Source organism: Tenebrio molitor, chromosome 4, assembly GCF_963966145.1.
Source record: "Tenebrio molitor chromosome 4, icTenMoli1.1, whole genome shotgun sequence".
NCBI lineage: Eukaryota > Metazoa > Arthropoda > Insecta > Coleoptera > Tenebrionidae > Tenebrio > Tenebrio molitor.
The window spans coordinates 25114763-25134456 of NC_091049.1; the positions used below are offsets into that span (position 1 = coordinate 25114763).

The window sequence follows — 19694 nt, forward strand, 5'->3', positions numbered from 1 at the left end:
CTGTAACGTTTTAATTTGAAAAATTACGAAAAAATGTTAATTTTATCACCTCTGTTTTTGTTTTTATTTTATTCTGTTTCCCCATAGTGGCAACACTGTATTTATGAATACAGAAAGATACGCTTGTTTGAAAATCACACAAAAAATGTATGGGTGCTATTTAAAAAAACCAAAGTTGGTTGCCATAGCAGCGAAACAAAAGAAGATATGAACAAACTAGAAAGACTAGATGATGCAGGATAATACACCAATCAACTTTTATATTAAACATTTGATACTTTTGTTCCCCCCTGTATAGCTTAAGAGTATATTAATGAAGAATCAAGAAAAAGGAATTAAAATAAAATTAGATGACGTTGGCTTGATGGACATTCAGTAGAAGAGTAATTGATGACAACTTACTTGCAAAAATGAAAGTACGATGCTTATGCCTATAAGGATAGCACCAGTGGTAAATGGTATTATAAGATGACTCATCAACATCAAACAGTTATTTTTCCATCTGTAGACAAGAAACTTACACATTAATTTGACATCATTGACAATCGTTGATTTCTTTGAAGCATTATAAAGAAATAATTGTCGAAAGTAGCTCAAACGAACATTAACACATAAACACAATAAGCACATGGGCATATAAGATATTTTTTTTTAATTTTAGATAACAATGTGAATGACAAATAGTGATGAAAAAATAGTCGAAGATAAAGAATGTGGAAACAACAAATATAACAAAAGTACTTTGAAATCATTACCGAATAAGCTCGCAGTGTCTGTCTATTATCTTATTCCGTTTTGACTCAATCTCTTCTTCATGAACTTCATCACGAATGAGATTCTTCGAGGAAGGAGTTTTTATTGGTGGTGCTGTTCTGTCATGTGGTGTGATTGGAAGGGGATTAGATTCGATCTGTTCTTGTTTGACTCTTCAGCAGTTAGTTCAGTGAATTCGAAGTTTAGGGTAATGCTGTCATATCATGCCCCGTCGAGACAAGTGTTTAAACCAACGACAACCTTCAGGTTAATATGCAACTAATTATTAAAAATCTAAGTAACATAAATACTTTTAGCAAAATATTTGTAAATTTTTACATTGCTACAGAAACCGTAAAAGGTACAGCAGCGGAAGTTAAAAGCATTATACAGCGTGAATTTGAACTACGTCACAATCTTAAAACCCCAGAATCTTCGGACCAATTGTGCAAATTCCGTGCACTCAGTTTTGCGCTATAGATCCGCATAAGCGCAGAAAAGCCATGTACAATTTAAGCACAAAACTTGAGTACGCCACTGATACCACGTTAGGACGGATATTAAGATTTAAAAAGTTATCGAGTGCAAGGCAAAAAAGGTGCAAAAAGTTTTGTTACCCGGGTGCTAGAACCGCGTGCAGATTAGTTGTTTTCAGTGCAACCTTCGACTATTGTTTGGTTGGAATTTTGTGTGTGCGTGTGTCATTATCATGGAAAATTATACCAATAGTGAAATGACCGATATGGTACTTTGTTACGGAAGTGCAGATGGTGTTGGCTTAAGGGCACAAGCTTTGTATCGCGAAAAGTTTCCGGCGCGTCGTGTTCCGCATTCGCAAACATGTCTGGCTGTTGTCTACGGGAAAATGGTACTTTTCGATTGCTTCGTAATAGGGCCCGGATTTTAGGCAATTAAAAAGTCGGAAATAGGTGCCTAAAATAGTCCCTTAAACTACTGCAAATAGTCCCTTAAAAACTGAAAATAAGCCATACTAGGTCCTTAAAGTTGTGGTTAATTAAATTAAAAAATGTGTTTTTAAAGTTTTAAGTAGGTACACACAACAAGATATTTACTAATTATTTTTTATTAATTAATATACAATACTACAAGTTTGTTAGTTATTTACATTGTTACGTATTTACATTGCATACAAGATATTGCTCTAAATTTTCTACTTTAAAACATTGTCGGTTATCCACCAAAATGGACTTATATTTTGAAAAACTTCTTTCTACCTCGCAAGAGGTAATGGGCGCAAATTTGTAATAAATTTCTTCCATTTTGGTGTCATGTTCCGGCACATCTTCACCTCTAAAAATTCTTGCCAATTCTAGAAGAAATTTGTATCCAGGATTTTTTTCAGTAACATCTTCAAGTTTTTTTAATGCTACTGCTGCTACAGGGCCTGGAGATTTTTTTAGGGAGGTAAATACGTTTTCAACAATTTTGATTGAATCGGTTAAAGGTAACCCATTTTTTTCCAATTGAGTAATACTTTCGCAGATTATTTTAAAATTACTGCGAACATAAATTAATTGGTTTTTTATTCCGGGTTTCTTCATTATAGACTGTGCTTTTTGAATAGCAACAGCAGAACTTCCATCAAAGGACATGACAACCTGTGAGTAGTTAAAAACAGTTTAACAATCAATTAATTTGCTTATCTTTTATATACTTACTTCTTTAATGGAATCAAAGTGTTCGCTGTAAAACATAGCAGCCTGAAGCCATGTTCCCCATCGTGTTAAAATTGGCTGTGGAGGCAGTGGCATTTCTTTTAGTTTTTCTTTGTACATTTCAACTCTCAAAGGTGCCTTAACGAAAATTTTTTTCACGTTCGAAATTAAATTATCCACATCTTCATATTGATAGCGAATTTTTTCAGCCACTAGATTTAAAGCATGCGCTAAGCATGTGACATGCACAATTTTTGGATAAAACACCTTAAGGTGTCTACCAGATTTTATCATATATGGTGCTCCATCCGTTACAAACAAAAGAAACTTTTCAGCAACAACTCTGGTACTCCACAAGATTTCTACGCATAGAAATTTTAAATCAAAATAAATTAAAAAAAGTGAAAAACCCTTACCTAAAGATTGATTTACGAATCTAGCTATTGTCTCATGATTTGTTCTTTCTAATTGTTTAGACGCCAAAAGATAAGATTTTCCAGGTTCATCTTCTGAAAGTTTCCCAACCAGACAATTCGCCACATATCGCCCAAGTGCATCTGTTGTTTCGTCAACTGAAACCCATATGTTAAAAGGATCCAGCTCATTCCGAATGCGGTCAATAGTCTAAAAGTGAAAATAATTTTAAATTAAATATTAAAAGATAGTATGTTCATACATCTTTGTAGCATTTTGGTAAATAATTTTTCCGTAAAGTAGACTCATCCGGAATTTTTCTACCACAATATTTTGTCAGAAAATTCTGAAACGCAGGATTTTGTAGTTTGTGCCATGGTATATTGGCAGCTAAAAAGACGTTACAAAGTTCCATATTGAATGTACTATTTGCCGATTCCTCCAAGTTCTGTGTCAGCAACGTTTGCCGAAGCGGTGTCATAATGTTCTCTTTATGGATGGCCGTTTGCTCATGCTGTTGCAAGTGACATTTTTTTTCGCATATAAACTACAAAAAATAAAATTTTCAAATAAGTAAAAAATATAAAATGACATATTTTTAATTATGCTTAACTTACCAGTTTACCACAAGCTTTACAAAACATTTCTCGGGTTGATTTTATTTCATATAAATCTTTCTTGCTTGTCCACTGTAATATTTTTTCGCGTAAACTAATTTTTTGTTTCGGCATTATGTTCACTTTAAACAGGTTCACAAGAAACACGACCACTGCACGGAGATAAAGTAAACGAGAAATGACAAATTTGTAATGCTTATATTTACGTCTCCCACCAAATTTCAGAGGAGATGGTTAATTTTATATTTCTTAAATTTTTAGAAAATGACACCCTTAAGGTTTCTCTTATTGTTTCACTTCGGGATTTTAATTTTCGTTTTTATGGCAAGGACCATTTTATAAACGTTAAAGCTTCTAACAATACCTAAGTATCAGAAAACATTAGACCGCGTATACCTGCACCCCTTCGAACAGAGGCAAACAGATTACAAATCTGTAATTTATGCCAGTCCAGTCTAATGGTTTGTGGTACTTAGGTATTGTCGGAGTATTTACCGCTGACATCATGGTCCCAACCGTAAAAGCGAAAAAGTAATTCCTGTATTGTACTGCACTTTGTACATTTCAGTAATTACATCTCCTTAAATTTTAAAATCATAAAGCATTGTAAATTTTATTGAGGTACCACTTTTACATTTTCAATACCGTAAACTTCCCAGAATTCGAAAATTGGGAAAAAACCGCAAAAATGAAATTGATTTTTGGTCATTTTAGGCATGTTCAGGCAGTTAAAAGGTAAAATAGGTATTTAAAGGGCATTTTAGGCCGAATAGGCAGAATCAAATATGGCTCTAATTACTCTAATTAAGCCAGAAATCATTTATAGACAAGTTTCATACATGTGCCTTAAAAAATAAAAATAGTCCATTTTGCCTAAAATCCGGGCCCTACTTCGTAAGCAAGAGTTTAGTGAGTGATTCAAATGTGCGTCCATCAACCAGATTTTACGCGAATAGTGTTGTTAACGGAGTTTTTAACACCCATATTCATCAGCGCAAATCTCGGACCATGCAGCAAGTTTTGCAAGGGTTCGGGACAATCTACATCGAAGGGAACTGGCGTGTAACTATTAGAAATCACGACCGACATTTTGAACATTGTGTCTAAGTACGGTAGTTGTGGTTTTTGCTTTGACTTTTCCTTTCACTTGGTTTTCACTCTTAATGTTACACGTTTTTGCGGATATTCATGTTTCGATTTATTAGAACTTTCAGAAGCGTCTCGTTCGGGAAGGAATTAAGTTAAATTGGACTTTATGAATTTAAAATGTTTAACCACATTTTCGGTTTATTCACTTCCTGAAGATCCTGGGGTTTTAAGATTGTGACGTATTTCGAATTCACCCTGTATTATTACTATAGGTCGCCCAGCGGTCAAAATTCGACAGTTATTCATTAATTTTTAAGTTTGAACGTTATTGAGTTTTTTTTTATCAGAGTATTCCTCGGTAATCATTGCATATAATTTTTTTGAATTTTGTTCTATTACGACAGCTGCGAGCGTGTACAAATACGTCATTATCCATTAATTTTCGAATTATGTATGGGAAAAATACGAACGATAGGAAAAATGAGGTATAGCTTGGCTAAGCCTTATTTAAAAAACGATAACGCGTTTCTTGACATTTCCTTGGGTTTTTTTTTATTGCTATACTGGTCAAGTTTCGCCAAGGCTACACAGTTAATTTGCCTATCTTTTTCAAGTTATATAAAATTTAAATAAAACATTAAGAGAAATGAAATAAACAATACGTGCTTTGTATTTTTTTATACAGGGTGTAGAATGGATTTTGGTACATAGGCACTTTACGTTTAATAGTGAAAATTCTCTGATATTGACTCCCCTAATTATATTCAAACAAAACCTTAAATACAAAAGTTGTAGAGTAAAAAAAATTGTACCGAAATCCTTTTCTAATTATTTTCTAACACCTTCTGGTTCTGTTAGACAAGAAAATTAAATATTAAAAATCTACCGATAAAATAGTAATAACTCCCAACAACAAAAAAGTTAATTTTTTGACAAACGTAACTAGTTTTATGATTCCTTAAAGAATGAACTCTGTTAACAAAGAAGAAAAAGTTAACTTCGTAAAATGGTATTACTCCAGATTGTCTTTTAGAGACATGCAAGCAACATTTCCTGTATTCTATCCGGAGCGACCAATTATGTCAAATATCATACATTGTTATCTTTGGTTGTGACCTCGGTTACACTTCCCAGCTATTGCTATTTTGACAAATTCTTTAATTCTTTTTTCCATTATTGTGTACTCCCGGAAGATGTTAAACGAGACAAATAAGAATTGAACCATTTTTAAAACTCTACAACTTTTGTACTTAAGGGTTGGTCCTAAAATAATTAGGGGAGCCAATATCCGACGATTTTTAATTTTACACATAAAGTGCCACCCGGTATATTTTTTATTCAAACAAAAAAACCTGGCGGTTAAAAAAATAAATGTTGTCCATTGAACTTAAAATAGTTTGAAAGTGAATTTAATGATTCAAAACTTCTGTGTAGACGATGTTTTTTGTATCGTTTGCTAAATGCCGTTGGCCGTTATATTCGGAAATATAAAATCTCAAACCATTGATCGAACTCTACTTGCTGCGACGTATAATTACAATTGACCATGTGTAAAAACTGGCTGCCTCGATAAAATTCCAATTTATTTCGAATGTTTGTTTTTGACTTATTTATTGTCATCGCAAATGCAGGTATAACTGGAAATTGAGCTCTTTGAAAGTTAAATGGTAAAATAGGAATATGTTAAATTTATACGTGGAATCAAAATTTTCTTATTGCGTGCGGTTCCAGTTAAAACTTCGCAATCAATAGCATTACGATGCATAAACTTGATGCAAATTCTTGTTCCATTGACCAATGCTTCTTTTATATTTAAGTTTCTGATCAGTAAAACAATGCAATTAATTTTCAGTATTAACTTACGTGGTGGCAAACCACAAATAGTCAAAGAATCTTGTGATTCATTCCGAATATTTGTTTGTATAAATAATCTAAATAAACTCCCTCTTGGAGTGGATTTCACTGCGGGGGGATTAAGCATAGACGGTAGTAGCGTTTTTTAAATCTATTTAGGCTATTTCGTAGCCTATTCACAACCATTTAATTTGGTGTATAGACAATTAAAATCCTCCGATAAATAAGGGAACTATGGACTTGTATTCTTTTATGGGGACACCTGTATATTATCCATAAATGTTAATCTCCATATACTCCGTCTCCATATAAATTTTAACTCACCAAATCTTACAGTCCTCCGTGCGCGCACTTTGCTTAAAAAGGGGTACAAAGTTTTTCCTTCACGTATTAATACGATAAATTAAGAATTTTAATTTCTAAAATAATTTCAACGAAATGTTTTAAATACCGTTCATTTGCGACGGAAATGCTGGTCAGTTGTAAATTTAATTGATCTTTGTCGGCGAGAGTGGTACCACATTCCTCAAGTGAAATCGGCGAACCTTTCTTTGAAAAGGCAGGTACGCGCCCGGTCCGAAAATGACAAAAAGATAACAGTTTTCATGGGAAAAGAAACATTGCAAAATTTACTCGTTCGACAATTTGGGGAGTCCAGTTAAAATCAGGGGATAATTGAATTAATGAATTTGAAGTTAGCAGGTTTCAAATTGAGAGAACCACCAAATCAATGTTCATTAGGTTAATTTACTTTTTTTAGCATTCTCAAATTTGTGGCATATTTGTAATTAAAGGGCGAGATTTGCAAATTAGAAAATCGTTTGCACTTTTAGTTACCGGGTAACGGTAAAGCCAGGTAGTCGTAGAAATCCGAGGTGTGAGTGAGAGAGAGAGAGAGAATGAAAATTACGAATTAATTAGAACAGTTTTGGGGAATCAAACCAATGTAGAACAATTTTTAGAAGTAGCAGATCAACGGAATTTAGTTGCATGACATGACACTTACATAACAGCGTTTCAAGCCTAATTTAGGTTTCAAAATAAGGTTAATTTGTTTCATTAATTCTGTTTGTTCCATTTTTAATTGTGTTTGTTTCTTGATGTTGAGGTTTATTATTGTATAGATTCAGTAACTTAGTGTTCTTTTTCAGAGTTCTAATTCAACAACAAATTATGTATATTCGGTCTGGTCCTAACAAAAATCTGAATTTAAACATTTAAAACAATGGTGGAAAAACGGAAACTGTAATTTCGAAAGTTCTAGAGAGAGAAAGGGAGTCGCGATCGGTGTAAAGTAGAACCGAGCTGATTGGTCACTTTGGTCAAGTAGGGGTTGCGAAAGTGGGGTGCGTCAGAAATGATCAAACCGAATGCGGGACGGGAAACATGGCTTTTTTTATTCACTCGGGGTTTGATCTCCAAAGTAGCCGGAGGTACGTTCAGTACTTCCAGCAGCCATTTTGCGACCATGTGCTTTACATTATTTTCCAAGGTAAATTATTTCTCTATTTCTTGTACATTATTTGTATTATTTGTTAAATAAAATTTAAGTGAAGTGTGCTCAATCGTTTTAATTCCATTTTTTGAAAAACCTTCCGAAGGTACGGCCTCTCTTTAGAGCCTAATTAAACAAAATGAAAAATGAAACACAACGTAGGATCCATAAATATTTCTTTTCTTATTATTTTTGTTTCGTATTTTTCCGCAAAAATTTCATCCGAGGGAATGCGGCAGCCAAAAATACACCAAATGAGGGAGGAAAGTTTCATCGAGGAAAAGTCAAGGAAGTCGAAACGTTTCAATCCGGTGCGATCGAAAATAAAAAAAAATCGAGATAGCCATGATTAATACACTTTAGTTGGCAGCACGTAAAAATGTAATTTAAATGTCACCAGATGTCATTAATTACAATAGTAAGTGTCATTCCGGAGCTTCAAGGCACTTACCAACAACTTGCCTTGATTATTTTGTTTTTCCGTACCTGAAAAACAACGTGTTCAAAAACAGGCCTAGTACAATTCCCGACTTAATGCAAGTAATTACTGATAACTGCAATTTAATTGATGTCCCGACTTTACGAAGGTCATTTGAAAACATAAAGCGAAGAGAGTAGCATTGTTTGAAGCTGAAGGCACACACTCTAGTTCGTAAATCCGATTAGAACTCCTCATGATTCTTTTACAACCGACAAATTACACATAATTCACACCTTTATGAAAATCAAGATCTCAAAGTTCTCAAAATCACTAACCTAACTTTTAAGACTGACATTTGATAATTGAAATTTTAACGAATTGCCAACTGAAATTTTTGGTCACAACCAACTCTATTTTTTTTCGATCTCACTGTATATATATGTAGATTTAGTCACTATGTCGAATACGGCAACCAAGTACAATTTTTTTTTCATTTCTAGACCCACAAATTATTATTCTTCTTTTAAGAAATAAAAAATCTGCAAAAAATCTTAATGGTTACCGTACCACTCTGTTTCTTTCACTCTTTGACAACGGTGTTCATAATTTTGTGATCTTCTCGTCGCCGTTCAATACCAGAAGAGAAAAACACAATAGTTATTTATGCAACAAGGCCGCGAAATCATTCTTGAACATACCGAGAGAAAAACTGTTGTTGAGGCCGCTTGCGGCCGAGCAAGGACAACCACGAGGAGGTTAAAGGATTTCGCGGCGAAGGTGTACTTGTTTCCACCTATCAATCGTGACCATTTATATAACTAATTCGCAAATAAATACACAACAAATAATCACTGCATCAGAGAAATTATTATTTATTTTTCCTCTTATTCAAATACGTATTTTTATAGAATCTTCCAAATAAATATACAATGAATCCCATATTGATGGTAAAGAACGTCGCCCACCCTTTTGGATATGAGCAGTTAACGATCACAACCGCTAGAAATATACTGATGATTATTAGACAATGCTGAACCTGCGAACAATAACAATAACGTTTAAATTTTAAATTGTTAATAACACGAGTTGTGGATTTTTCTTTCACTTACTATTTGGAGCAAAGTGACGTATTTTTTCCACCAAATGTGTTTTCTGTAATTTGGATTCCAAGCACTCAGTAAATAGTACACGTACATGATGCAGTGGACCGGCGTGTTGTAGAACCCCACAAAGACGCCCTGACCACCAGGAAAGTATTTTCCAGAAATCCACGTCGCCACCAGGATGCCGATGTGATGATAAACATGCAAGAAGGAAATTTGACGTTCTTTCTTCCGCAGAACATAAAAAACCTTAAACATTTCGATGAGCAGGGTTGTAAAAGATATGCAATTAAACGTACAGTTTCAATTAGATCAAAGTACTTGAGCAGAAGATAATAATAGTGCGCTCTCAAAACCAGTGTAGCTTCGGGACTCTCTAATTTCTCGGAAGGGACGCAATAGAAGAAACTTTGATTCCGCAAGCAAGTTACTCCCTAACGTATGAATTTATGAATTAGTAATTTCATTGTTTAATTGCTCACTTACCATTGTAAATATTCCCAGGTTAAAAAAAATCTGAAGGATATTGTAGCCGACTAGAATTTTTTTTAATTCGAATGTTTTCCTCCCCTTCATAAAATTTGGACCTAGTCTGTAGATGAATAACAAATAGAACGCTATTATCGTGATCAGTTGCACAGGTGTCCCCAGAAGAAATCGGTTCATTCGAGGATCTGAAATTATCGCTGTAAAAACTGAAAACTTCCCAGGAAACTTTACCGGAGATGGGCGGCGAGTCCGTCAAGACTTCTAAAACTTTATCCAACACCCTCGGCATATTACCCAAATTTGCGCACAAACCACCGCCGATTTACTATTCTTTACAAATCGGTCCGCGACTCAATAAGTTAAATTCGTTACTGCTGTAAACGTTGGCAGTACCAAGTTTCTAACGAAATTCATTTGGAAGCTATCAAGGAACTTGAAGGTCGCCATACAGACATACCCATGCTTTTTTATGAGGTCGAAGATAAGAGATAACTGGAATTTTTAATGTGTAAAGCCCTTGTAGTGGAGTAACGATAAACAAAAATACGGCGTTATTTCGGAACCGATAGCAAGAGTTCCGATTGTAATAATTTAATTTTTTTTATGTCATAGTGGGAAATACACTCACCGGCACAAAAAGCGACTCATTATGATTTCTTTAATAAATAATCTTGAAATTATATTTGTGCTTATTTTTTTTATAATAGTTAAATAGGGATATTTTCAAAGATGGGGAGTGCTATAGTCACCATGGCAACCGAATTGTTTTGTTTAAATAAATTATTGAAAAGTTTGCGCTACTTCCATGTTGTGTTTTTGTCGGTTGTTTTACGTGTTAAAATTTTAAATTTAATTTAATACTGTTCAAATTTTGACAATTTTTTATAACATATTTTTTTTTTCTAAATTGATCGATCAATTCATCTAATAAACTAATAAAATTTCACAGTAATCTAAAAATTCTTTATACAGGGTGATTCTAAAATAAGTTTGGAAAAAAAACCGGTAATTGGTGATGATGAGAAGAAGTCATAGACAAAAAAATTTCTTATAAAAGTTTTTTCGTTATCGAGATACAAATGATTGAAAATTTTGGCAAAATTCCTAGTACGCTGCTGAGTTAAAGGTGATTACCTGATTATCTTGGTAACCTTACTCCTCTCGATCATTTCCATAGAAACATTTACAAAGCAGTGTGCTTGCACCTACGACTTTATTGTGGAGTTGCTGGAACCATGGTTGCTAATGAAATGAACAAATTCGGACAAATTTTCCTTATTCATAGGCGTTGAAATTACAAGGATATAGGGTAATTTCCATCCTTTTCATTTCACCTCCAAAAGTCATTTACGCAGAATTCTTTTGTGTCAAGGATACTCCACATTTTTTTCCAAACTTATTTCAGAATTACCCTGCATAAAGAACACCTACCTTATCCACAATCCACAAAAATCAACTTATGCACAAATGCGTTTTGGAAGTGAAAAATTTTAAACTCAATCAATAGCTTAATCAACAACAATAATCAATATGAATATCACAGAAAATAACGAAATTCTTCTAGGACGACCAGACTTTGAGCACCACGATCTCTGTTTTTTACCAACCACGCTTGTCGACACTGTACAACAGTAGATACAGAACGGTTTACAATTCTTGAAATTTATCTGTATGAGCAACCGGCCTCTTTAGACCCGACAATTCGGCCTCTCTCAAAGAGTGTTAATTGACGAAAAGGTTGTAAAACCGAATTCAAATTGCCGCCGCCGAAACGAACACAAAAGAGAAGATTTGGTTCTTTTATTGAGTACTGTTGGTACCGGACGCGGACTCTTCTTTCAGCGCTCGAAGTGAACGGGGGTTAACCGGTCGCTTTCATTCTTGTAGTTGAAAATGTATTGTTTGCTGTTACGAATCTCGAGTCGTTCATTTTCTTGTGTATTGTCACAATGGAATCAGAACCGTGCTGTTTAAATACTCATCAGTCGTGGATGAGGCACTGACCAGTAGCACGCTTAAAAATCCAGGTAGTATAACCTCACTTTACAACACGTGGTTAACAGGTACGTTGTTTCGCGTTTCTCTGGGTATCGACGGGTACGTGGGGGTACGTACGACTTCGGGGGTGACGTAAATAGGGGAAACAGAAGTTTGGCCGAAGTTAGGTTGTCGGCGCGGGGGCAAGTTACCACGTTGCAATGACAAACTAGGGCATGCCAAAGGAACCGGACGTGGGGGAGCCGTCGTCGTTCCCGCGGGACTTTCTCATGACGTGTGATCCTGGCCACATAGCTTCTCGACTGCCCTCGGTGGAAGGCCTCTGTTTCATCTACTGTTGTCTCAATAGGGGCGTTTGGGAGGACATAAGTCTGGGGCACTGCACCCATAACGTGTTAGGTGTCACAAGGACTTGGACGAGCACGGAGCCTAGGGTAGAGATTAATAGAGAGCGGGGCGAAAGCAGGGTTCCTCTAGGGTCAAGGTATGGAACGACACTCGATTCTTCTCCAAGAGGCAGGTGGCGGTGCGTTATTCGACGGATTTCTTCCGCGCACTGTCTGGACTTTGTGGAGCAAATTTCGAGTTGGTCAAAAGTTTCGATACCTCCAATCATTTTTTAACTCTGGGTTTCCTTACCGGATGCACTTAATTGGGGTTTTTCGGTTGTAGAGGTTATGCTGTCCTCCAGATTGTCCCTGTACAAGAACACTTACATATCCTTGACGGATTTTCTTGTGGTTTGGGGGACCTGGTTGCTTTCTCATGCGACTTCTTGGCGGAATCCTGGATCGGGGTGGTCTGTTTTTTATTCCTCCTTTTTGCCTTTGCCGTCTTAAAGTCAAGAAGAACCTATTGAGTTGCCAATAAAATTACGAAGATTTTTCTATTCGGCTATTTGCAACACTGCAATCGTATATACAGGCTAATTCACGTAGCCCGTTCATTAGAAACTTTTTGATTTCCCAAAATCATATTAATATGAAAATTAGTAGTTGACCATAATTGATTACTCCAAGTTCAAATGAAATATTTTGAAAATGGTGGCACTTCCGGAATTACCGGAAGTCGATGCCATCTTTGTTTTTTTAAATAGAAAGGCCCCATTTTGACTTCACATTTCGATTCTACGTTAACTTTTGAGTTTAGTACGTCCTTTTGTCGATACTTATCTGTCATCGTTTTTGACCTATGTCATCTATTTTGCAAAAAAGTGAGGTTTGCAGGGCTTCATTAAAAAATGTATCATTCCTGAACCATTAGAAATAAAAAAAATATTTTTACTTTACTGACTTGCCAAAGATTTGGCCGCTTTTTTGCGCTATCAACGACATTTTTTTTATGTTTCATACGCCTACTGCAATTTTTTAAATTTGATAATCAAAAAATGTCGAAAACTTCATTTTTTTAAATGGTAACTACCATTTCTGATAATAGATATAATTGTAAAATTAAATTTTAAGGCCAATATTATTCACATTATGTATGCCTATTTGCAGCTGTTTAGGCGCAATAAATATTAGATAACAACAAAACAATAAAAAATAAGCAAATTAACAAAAAATATTTTAATGTAAATGATTTCATTGAAAATATCTTTTTGTTAATTAGCTTATTTTTTATTATTTCGTTGTTATCTACTGTTTATTGCATGTGATTTTTGAATAAAAATTCAAATAAAACAACTGTCTGAAAAAAAAAGAATATTTTACTCAAAAAATCGAAATTACGCCAACACGGCTGGGAATAGGCATAAGTACAAAATGTTAATAAAAGTAGGTTTGGAATTTTACATTTATATCTAGTGTTGCAAATTGTGGTTGCCATTTAAAAAAATGAAGTTTTTGACATTTTTTGATTAGCAATTTTGAAAAATTTCAGTAGGCGTATGAAACATTAAAAACGGCAGAAACGGCAGGTGAGATAACGGTGGAGAAGAAAATGTGGCTCAAGACGTGAGTGAATAGTGGATATAAAAGAAAAGTGTTCTTGAAGAAAACCACGTGACAACGATCATCCAAAGAACTCGATGAATGTTTTCTGTTGATCAAAACAAGAAATTCCCCCAAACAGTCTACAAGAAACAGTTTGCAACTTTGTTCCCAAAGAAAATAAAGAGACATCTGAAAATTCTTCAACCGATGATGAAAAGGCGTCTGAAGAATCTAAGGAAGTGTGGAGTGTAGTGTGTTACTGTATATTTCAGCACTTGTGTTCCTAAAAAGCTGACAAGACTACCACTTATTTATTAGTACAATTCTCTAAATCTTTCCTTCTTGACTTCTACACCGCTCTTGGCGCATTTACCGCAAGACATCATATCAGCTAGGTTCTCTATGTACCCCTCCAACACTTTGACCATGTGGTCCACGATAGGGTCCAGTTCAAGGTCGTCGCCATGTTGTCGTTGTGGACCCACTTTATCCAAATCAAAGTAACCTAAAAAAAAAAAATAAAAACATTAGCACACAGCTATTTTTACAACATGACTTACCATCTACTCCTTTGATGACCGAAGAAGAAACGTCAATCAATGAAACACTGACTATGAGGAACACAATTAGTTCGTTTCTTGACATTTTTATTGTTTCTGCTATTGCAAGAGTAGAAATGGTGGTTTTAAATTGTTTAAAAAATAAACAAGTTAACACATTTATTTAATTATACCATGTCGGACACGTACTCGATAAAATTTGCAATAGTTTTATTGCGTTCTAGATAAGAGATTTTGTTTTATCTTGTTTACTTGTAATGAGAGAAATATAAAGAAAAAAATGTGAAATCTTTTCAAATTATGTTACAAAAAAAAAAACAATTCAAGAATTTTTAAACACAGACAGAAGTCAGATGGGATCAAATCAGGTTAATAAGGTGGCTTGGTTCAGTAAATCTGGATTTAATTCGTTAACAGACTCTTTTATGTCGAAATCTAGATCAAATTTTGATTAAAAAATTCCTAAAGAAACATCTCTAATTGTGTCAAAAGTCACAATTATCACAAGAAGAAGTGGAGTCTGCTGGATAAGAGGAAAGCATTCTTGAAGAAAGCTATGTGCGTGATAACAATAACCAAAAGAACAAAGCAAAACTGAAAAGGAAAATGTGGAAATGGAGAAAATGAAGATGAATTAGAAATAAAAGAAGAGGTGAACAAAAACATAAGCTGCTTAGGGTACAGTTGTTTAAGTAATTTATTTAAAGTAAATTCACTGTTGCTTGATTTGCAACAGTATCAACAAAACCTTATCATTGAATACATTTAAAACGAAACTAATAACCTTTTTTAAGTGCTTAGAATTAGTATTCTGTCTACATTTAACATTTTACAAAAATAAACAAAAAGTTATCAAGGATCACAGATAATTTTTAAGTCACAGTACTACCAAAATATGGGAAACAACAAGAACAATGTTGAAGCACACAAAACCAAAAGACATCCAAAGGAGACAGCAAATTTTTTCTCAAATTTATTCTTCCTGTAAGTCTTGAAAATTTGTTTCCCCAAATTTGTCACACTGCTCTTCAGTTGGGAACTACCAATAATCTTCAAAGGTTGGAAGAAAGAGTTCACCGAAGATGATCTCTATCCGACAGTCGAGGACCAAGACTCGCAACTGTTGGGAAACAAACTGGAACGAGTTTGGCAAGAGGAAATGAAATCCAAACAAGACCCGTCTTTAATTCGTGCTGTGGCAAAAGTATTTGGACCGAAAATTTTGTTCTACAGCCTCTTGCTTGCCCCTTTCGATTTAGGACTTACGTAAGTCGGCAATCGCAAAAATGCAATGGAATTAAGATTCACACCTCCAGATTGCTCCATCCCCTGTGTTTGCAAAAGCTACTGGACTATTACACTCTTGGCCAGGCTGACATAACGCAGAGACAAGGCTTTAGTTACGCTGCAGCCATCCTAAGTTTATCTGTTCTCTTCGTCGTTTTCAACCAACTCACGTTCTTGGAATGTTGTCTTTTGGGAATGAAAGTTCGAGTGGCTTGTTCTTCACTCATCTACAGGAAATGCCTACAAATGAAGAAAACCACCTTCCAGAGAGTGACCACAGGAAAAATCGTCAGTTTGTTGTCCAATGATGTCTACCGCTTGGACTATATGTTCAATCATATCCAATACATGTGGATGGGTCCTGTCAAGACCATTCTATGTGGATTTTATCTGTACTATATGTTTGGTTATACCGCTCTGGTGGGGATCGGTATTGTAATAGTTTATTTTTTGGTTCTGGGTAAGTTCTCTTCTCGCTTCTTTCTTCTTCTACTTCTACTGAAATGTATTGTAGTGTATTGGGTCAAAAAAAAAGAAAGCCACCAGACAACTTATGGCAAAAAAAACCGATTACAGAATCCGATTGATGAATGATATAGTTTCGGGAATCAAAGTTATTAAGACGTATACCAGGGAAAAACCAGACAACGATACTGAATTTGACGCGTATTACCACCAACATGGTCAAACTATACATCTCTAAACTTAGTGTTTTTTCCTGCATCCTGGTCGCTGTTATCACAAGTGAACCACTATGCCTTTGCCTTAACGAACATTTACGAAAATCTGACACAAACAGCAAATACACGTTTGAATGCAGGGTTGACGAAGCTTTCTGATGCTAAAGTTTCTACTGAAAGAATTACAACATTTTTGCTCTTAGATTGTGAAACGATAGATAGTTCGAAAACGAAGGGAGAAATTATTGGTGGCGGTACTACATTCAAAATGTCAAACCATCTGCAGAAACCTTCCGGAATTTGCATAAACAAAACAGACTTTAAGTGGGATCGTTCGTTGGACGAAAGTACTTTGAATGACATTAACTTCAGCGCGCTCGTTGGAGAAAGAGTTGCTGTTGTCGGTCCAGCTGGCAGTGGAAAATCAACTCTGCTTCAAGTAATACTCGATGAGATTGCTTTGGTCGAAGGAAATGTTGAAGTTTGTGGTACCATCGCGTACGCGGCTCAAGAACCGTGGATCTTCACAGGAAGTGTCAAGCAGAATATCTTGTTTGGGAAAGAACTGAACGAGGAGAAGTACTCAAGAGTGAATAAAGTGTGCGCTCTGGAGTACGACTTCTCTCTTTTTCCTTACGGTGATGACACCTTAGTCGGAGAGAGAGGACTCATGTTGAGTGGAGGCCAAAAAGCTAGAATCAATCTAGCTAGAGCTGTGTACACCGATGCAGACATCTATCTTCTAGATGACCCTCTATCCGCAGTTGACCCTCACGTAGCTCAACAAATCTTCCAAGAGTGCATCCAAGAGTACTTGAGACACAAATGCGTGGTCTTGGTGACTCACCAACTTCAATTTCTTCAAAACGTGAGCAAAATATATCTTCTAGAAACCAAGAAGCCAATTACTTTGACGAGATTTAATGAATTGTATAAGGCGAAGAGTCAACTTTTTGGCAACAGTACCAAATCTTCACGAGGCGCGAAAGAAGCGTCCGTGGAATCCGGGAAACTGCCATTTGAAGTCAAAGAACATAGAGCTCATGGCACCGGTGCAAATAATTACAAAAATGTTTGGCTTGCTGGACGCAACTGGATGATGTCCAGCTCGGTACTTCTCTTGTTCTTGCTGACTCAAGCGTTGAGCTGTCTGATTTATTATTTCATAACTTTCTGGGTTAACGCAGGACAATCGAAGAAGTCGTCTTTATTGTCAGAAGAATCGTTACGGTACTATTTGTACATCTATGCTGCTCTTATGGTGATTCTACTCGTCGGAACTCATCTAAGTTCTTGGATATACGTGAAGTATTGCAGGAAGATATCGACAAACTTACACGATTCGATGCTGAACGGTATTCTTCACAGCGGAATTAAATTCTTCAACGATCACACCTCCGGAAGAATTCTAAATCGGTTTTCTACAGACTTGGCACACATTGATGATCATATTCCATTTGGACTTTCCGACGTATTAACCCACTCACTCATCATCATAGGAATGACTATAATAATATCAATTTTGAATTATTGGATGATAATATCAACGCTACTCTTCTATATTCTCTTTTTTAGTCTTGTAGTCATCTATGAACCTGTCAACACTAGCCTTAGAAGGACAGAAGGAGTTGGTAAGACCTCAACCTCGATTCTAACTCAGAATTGATCATTTGGTGTGTTAACAGCAAGAAGTCCTATTTTTACTCTCGTGACTTCCACCTTAGAAGGTCTAACTACCATCAGAGCCGCAAAAGCTGAAGAAATCATGCAGCGAGAATTCGACACACGCCAAAATCTGCACACCTCCGTTTTCTACTTGATAAGGGCTGTATTCTCCTGTTTTTCATTTTGGACCGATGTAATTTGTATTTTTCGGCCTCCCAGTCTGGGAAACATAGCGTTACCTTACACTTTAGGTCAAGGGAGGTGCGATTTCCCGTACAATGTCAAAAATTTCTAGTGGAATGTGGGAAAATCTAGTGGAGTACGGGAAAAATGTGCGGACACCGTTGATTTATTCTTTTCACAGTTAATTTAAAATTAAAGTGTCCATACGTTACTTTAATTTGGTGTAAAAAAACACATTTCCCTGTATACTTTTTCCGATAAATGTGTTTGTTTAATTTATATCGACCAATAAATAATAATCATAATCGTAACAGGGAAAATACAACCTATTGGGTTGGCAGCTATATATGTCAAAAAGTTTGACAATTGTCGGGTATTTCATAAATATCTGCAAAATTGCACAATAAAACTAAATCACAGAAGTTGATATATGGTTTTGTGTACCTACTTTATCCAGTACTAGCTGTTAGTGCTAAAGTGCAACTGGAAAATAAAAATAAACAAACTTCTAACCCCAAAATCTTGTATTCACCTGAAGAAAGATGATTCGTTTTCACCAGGAAGTAGTGGTTAAGTACAAGACATTTTAATAATTTGCAACATTATTAACATAATTTATTTTGTAAAATTACAGTTGTAAACATTATTGTTACAATTCTCCACTTTAGAGAACAATGCAGAAACAATTTGGTAACTGTCAGCTTTATTACTTCTGGGTTGAATGTCAATATGTTGTACTGGTGCTTCTCTTACGGTACTGATGATGGAATTCTCAATGTTGGATGGTTACATTGGAAGCAACTGCTAAAAATTCAAGTAGATTAAAGCACTGTATCGAAGTTTGTGACACAACTCACCATTGTTTGAGCTGTAGCTGTAACACAGTACATTTTGTTTTTGATGTTGAAGGAAGGCCACCATGAGTCATCACGAATCATTTTAGGAACTTCAATCTTGTGTCCATGGGGCAATCAAGGTTCAAATATTTGTCAATTTTATTTGAAATTGTTTTAATTGTATTAATACCAATTTAACCTGACTTCCATATATTTCTTCACAGTTTCAACCCAGTTTGGATTGGTAATGGCAAACGATCTACAAATATTGGTTTTTGTGTCAATATAATTTCTTCTCTTGACATTTTCCATTTTCAGAGTATATAACTCCTTTCGGAGACAGGCACCACAAGCACCTATTAATAAAACTGTCTGTAATAAAATATGGTTTATTAAAAATTTGTGAATTAAAGAATGGTTATTACATACTTTCGTGAGAAAAAATTGTCCTATGTAACGTTGTTTCGATTTTTGTGGTAATAATTCAGAATTTAGTCCTGCCACTAGTTGTACTGCCTCTGGTGTCACATTTAACTCACTCTATATTATATACTAGACATTTTTTTCACTCGATTAATACACCAAAATCAAATTTTGAAGCACGACCGTGAAAATTTAGTCGGCAAATAATTTGTTAGGA

At 35.3% G+C, this 19694-nt stretch overlaps 2 protein-coding genes and 3 long non-coding RNA genes across 6 annotated transcripts; 2 read left to right on the forward strand and 3 right to left on the reverse strand.

The window, feature by feature from the left end:
- Positions 1–1666: 1666 nt before the first annotated feature.
- On the reverse strand, positions 1667–3868 carry LOC138129635 (uncharacterized). Its single transcript, XR_011159289.1, has 4 exons — positions 3106–3868; positions 2846–3053; positions 2433–2791; positions 1667–2372 (listed from the first exon to the last, which is right to left on the reverse strand). It is a non-coding gene; the product is annotated as an uncharacterized lncRNA (long non-coding RNA).
- Positions 3869–9178: 5310 nt separating this feature from the next.
- Positions 9179–10321, reverse strand: LOC138129214 (very long chain fatty acid elongase 7-like). Its single transcript, XM_069045462.1, has 5 exons — positions 10143–10321; positions 9909–10096; positions 9722–9856; positions 9429–9671; positions 9179–9355 (listed from the first exon to the last, which is right to left on the reverse strand). Exons 1-5 carry the CDS (start codon positions 10198–10200, stop codon positions 9188–9190), a joined length of 792 nt encoding a protein of 263 aa, XP_068901563.1. The 5' UTR covers positions 10201–10321; the 3' UTR covers positions 9179–9187.
- A 4415-nt stretch (positions 10322–14736) lies between these two features.
- On the forward strand, positions 14737–16229 carry LOC138128701 (uncharacterized). Its single transcript, XR_011158864.1, has 3 exons — positions 14737–15387; positions 15436–15669; positions 15720–16229. It is a non-coding gene; the product is annotated as an uncharacterized lncRNA (long non-coding RNA).
- A 25-nt stretch (positions 16230–16254) lies between these two features.
- LOC138128702 (ATP-binding cassette sub-family C member 4-like) lies at positions 16255–19257 on the forward strand. 2 transcript variants are annotated; one of them, XM_069044903.1, is made up of 3 exons: positions 16255–18001; positions 18056–18792; positions 18853–19257. In XM_069044903.1, the coding sequence occupies exons 1-2, from the start codon at positions 16639–16641 to the stop codon at positions 18328–18330; spliced, it is 1638 nt and encodes a 545-aa protein (XP_068901004.1). In that variant the 5' UTR covers positions 16255–16638; the 3' UTR covers positions 18331–18792; positions 18853–19257. The 2 variants fall into 2 exon arrangements, with proteins under 2 accessions (XP_068901004.1, XP_068901003.1); XM_069044902.1 differs by having other exon boundaries at positions 18056–18787.
- On the reverse strand, positions 18821–19619 carry LOC138128704 (uncharacterized). The gene is made up of 2 exons (XR_011158865.1): positions 19484–19619; positions 18821–19426 (listed from the first exon to the last, which is right to left on the reverse strand). It is a non-coding gene; the product is annotated as an uncharacterized lncRNA (long non-coding RNA).
- Between the last annotated feature and the right edge of the window lie 75 nt (positions 19620–19694).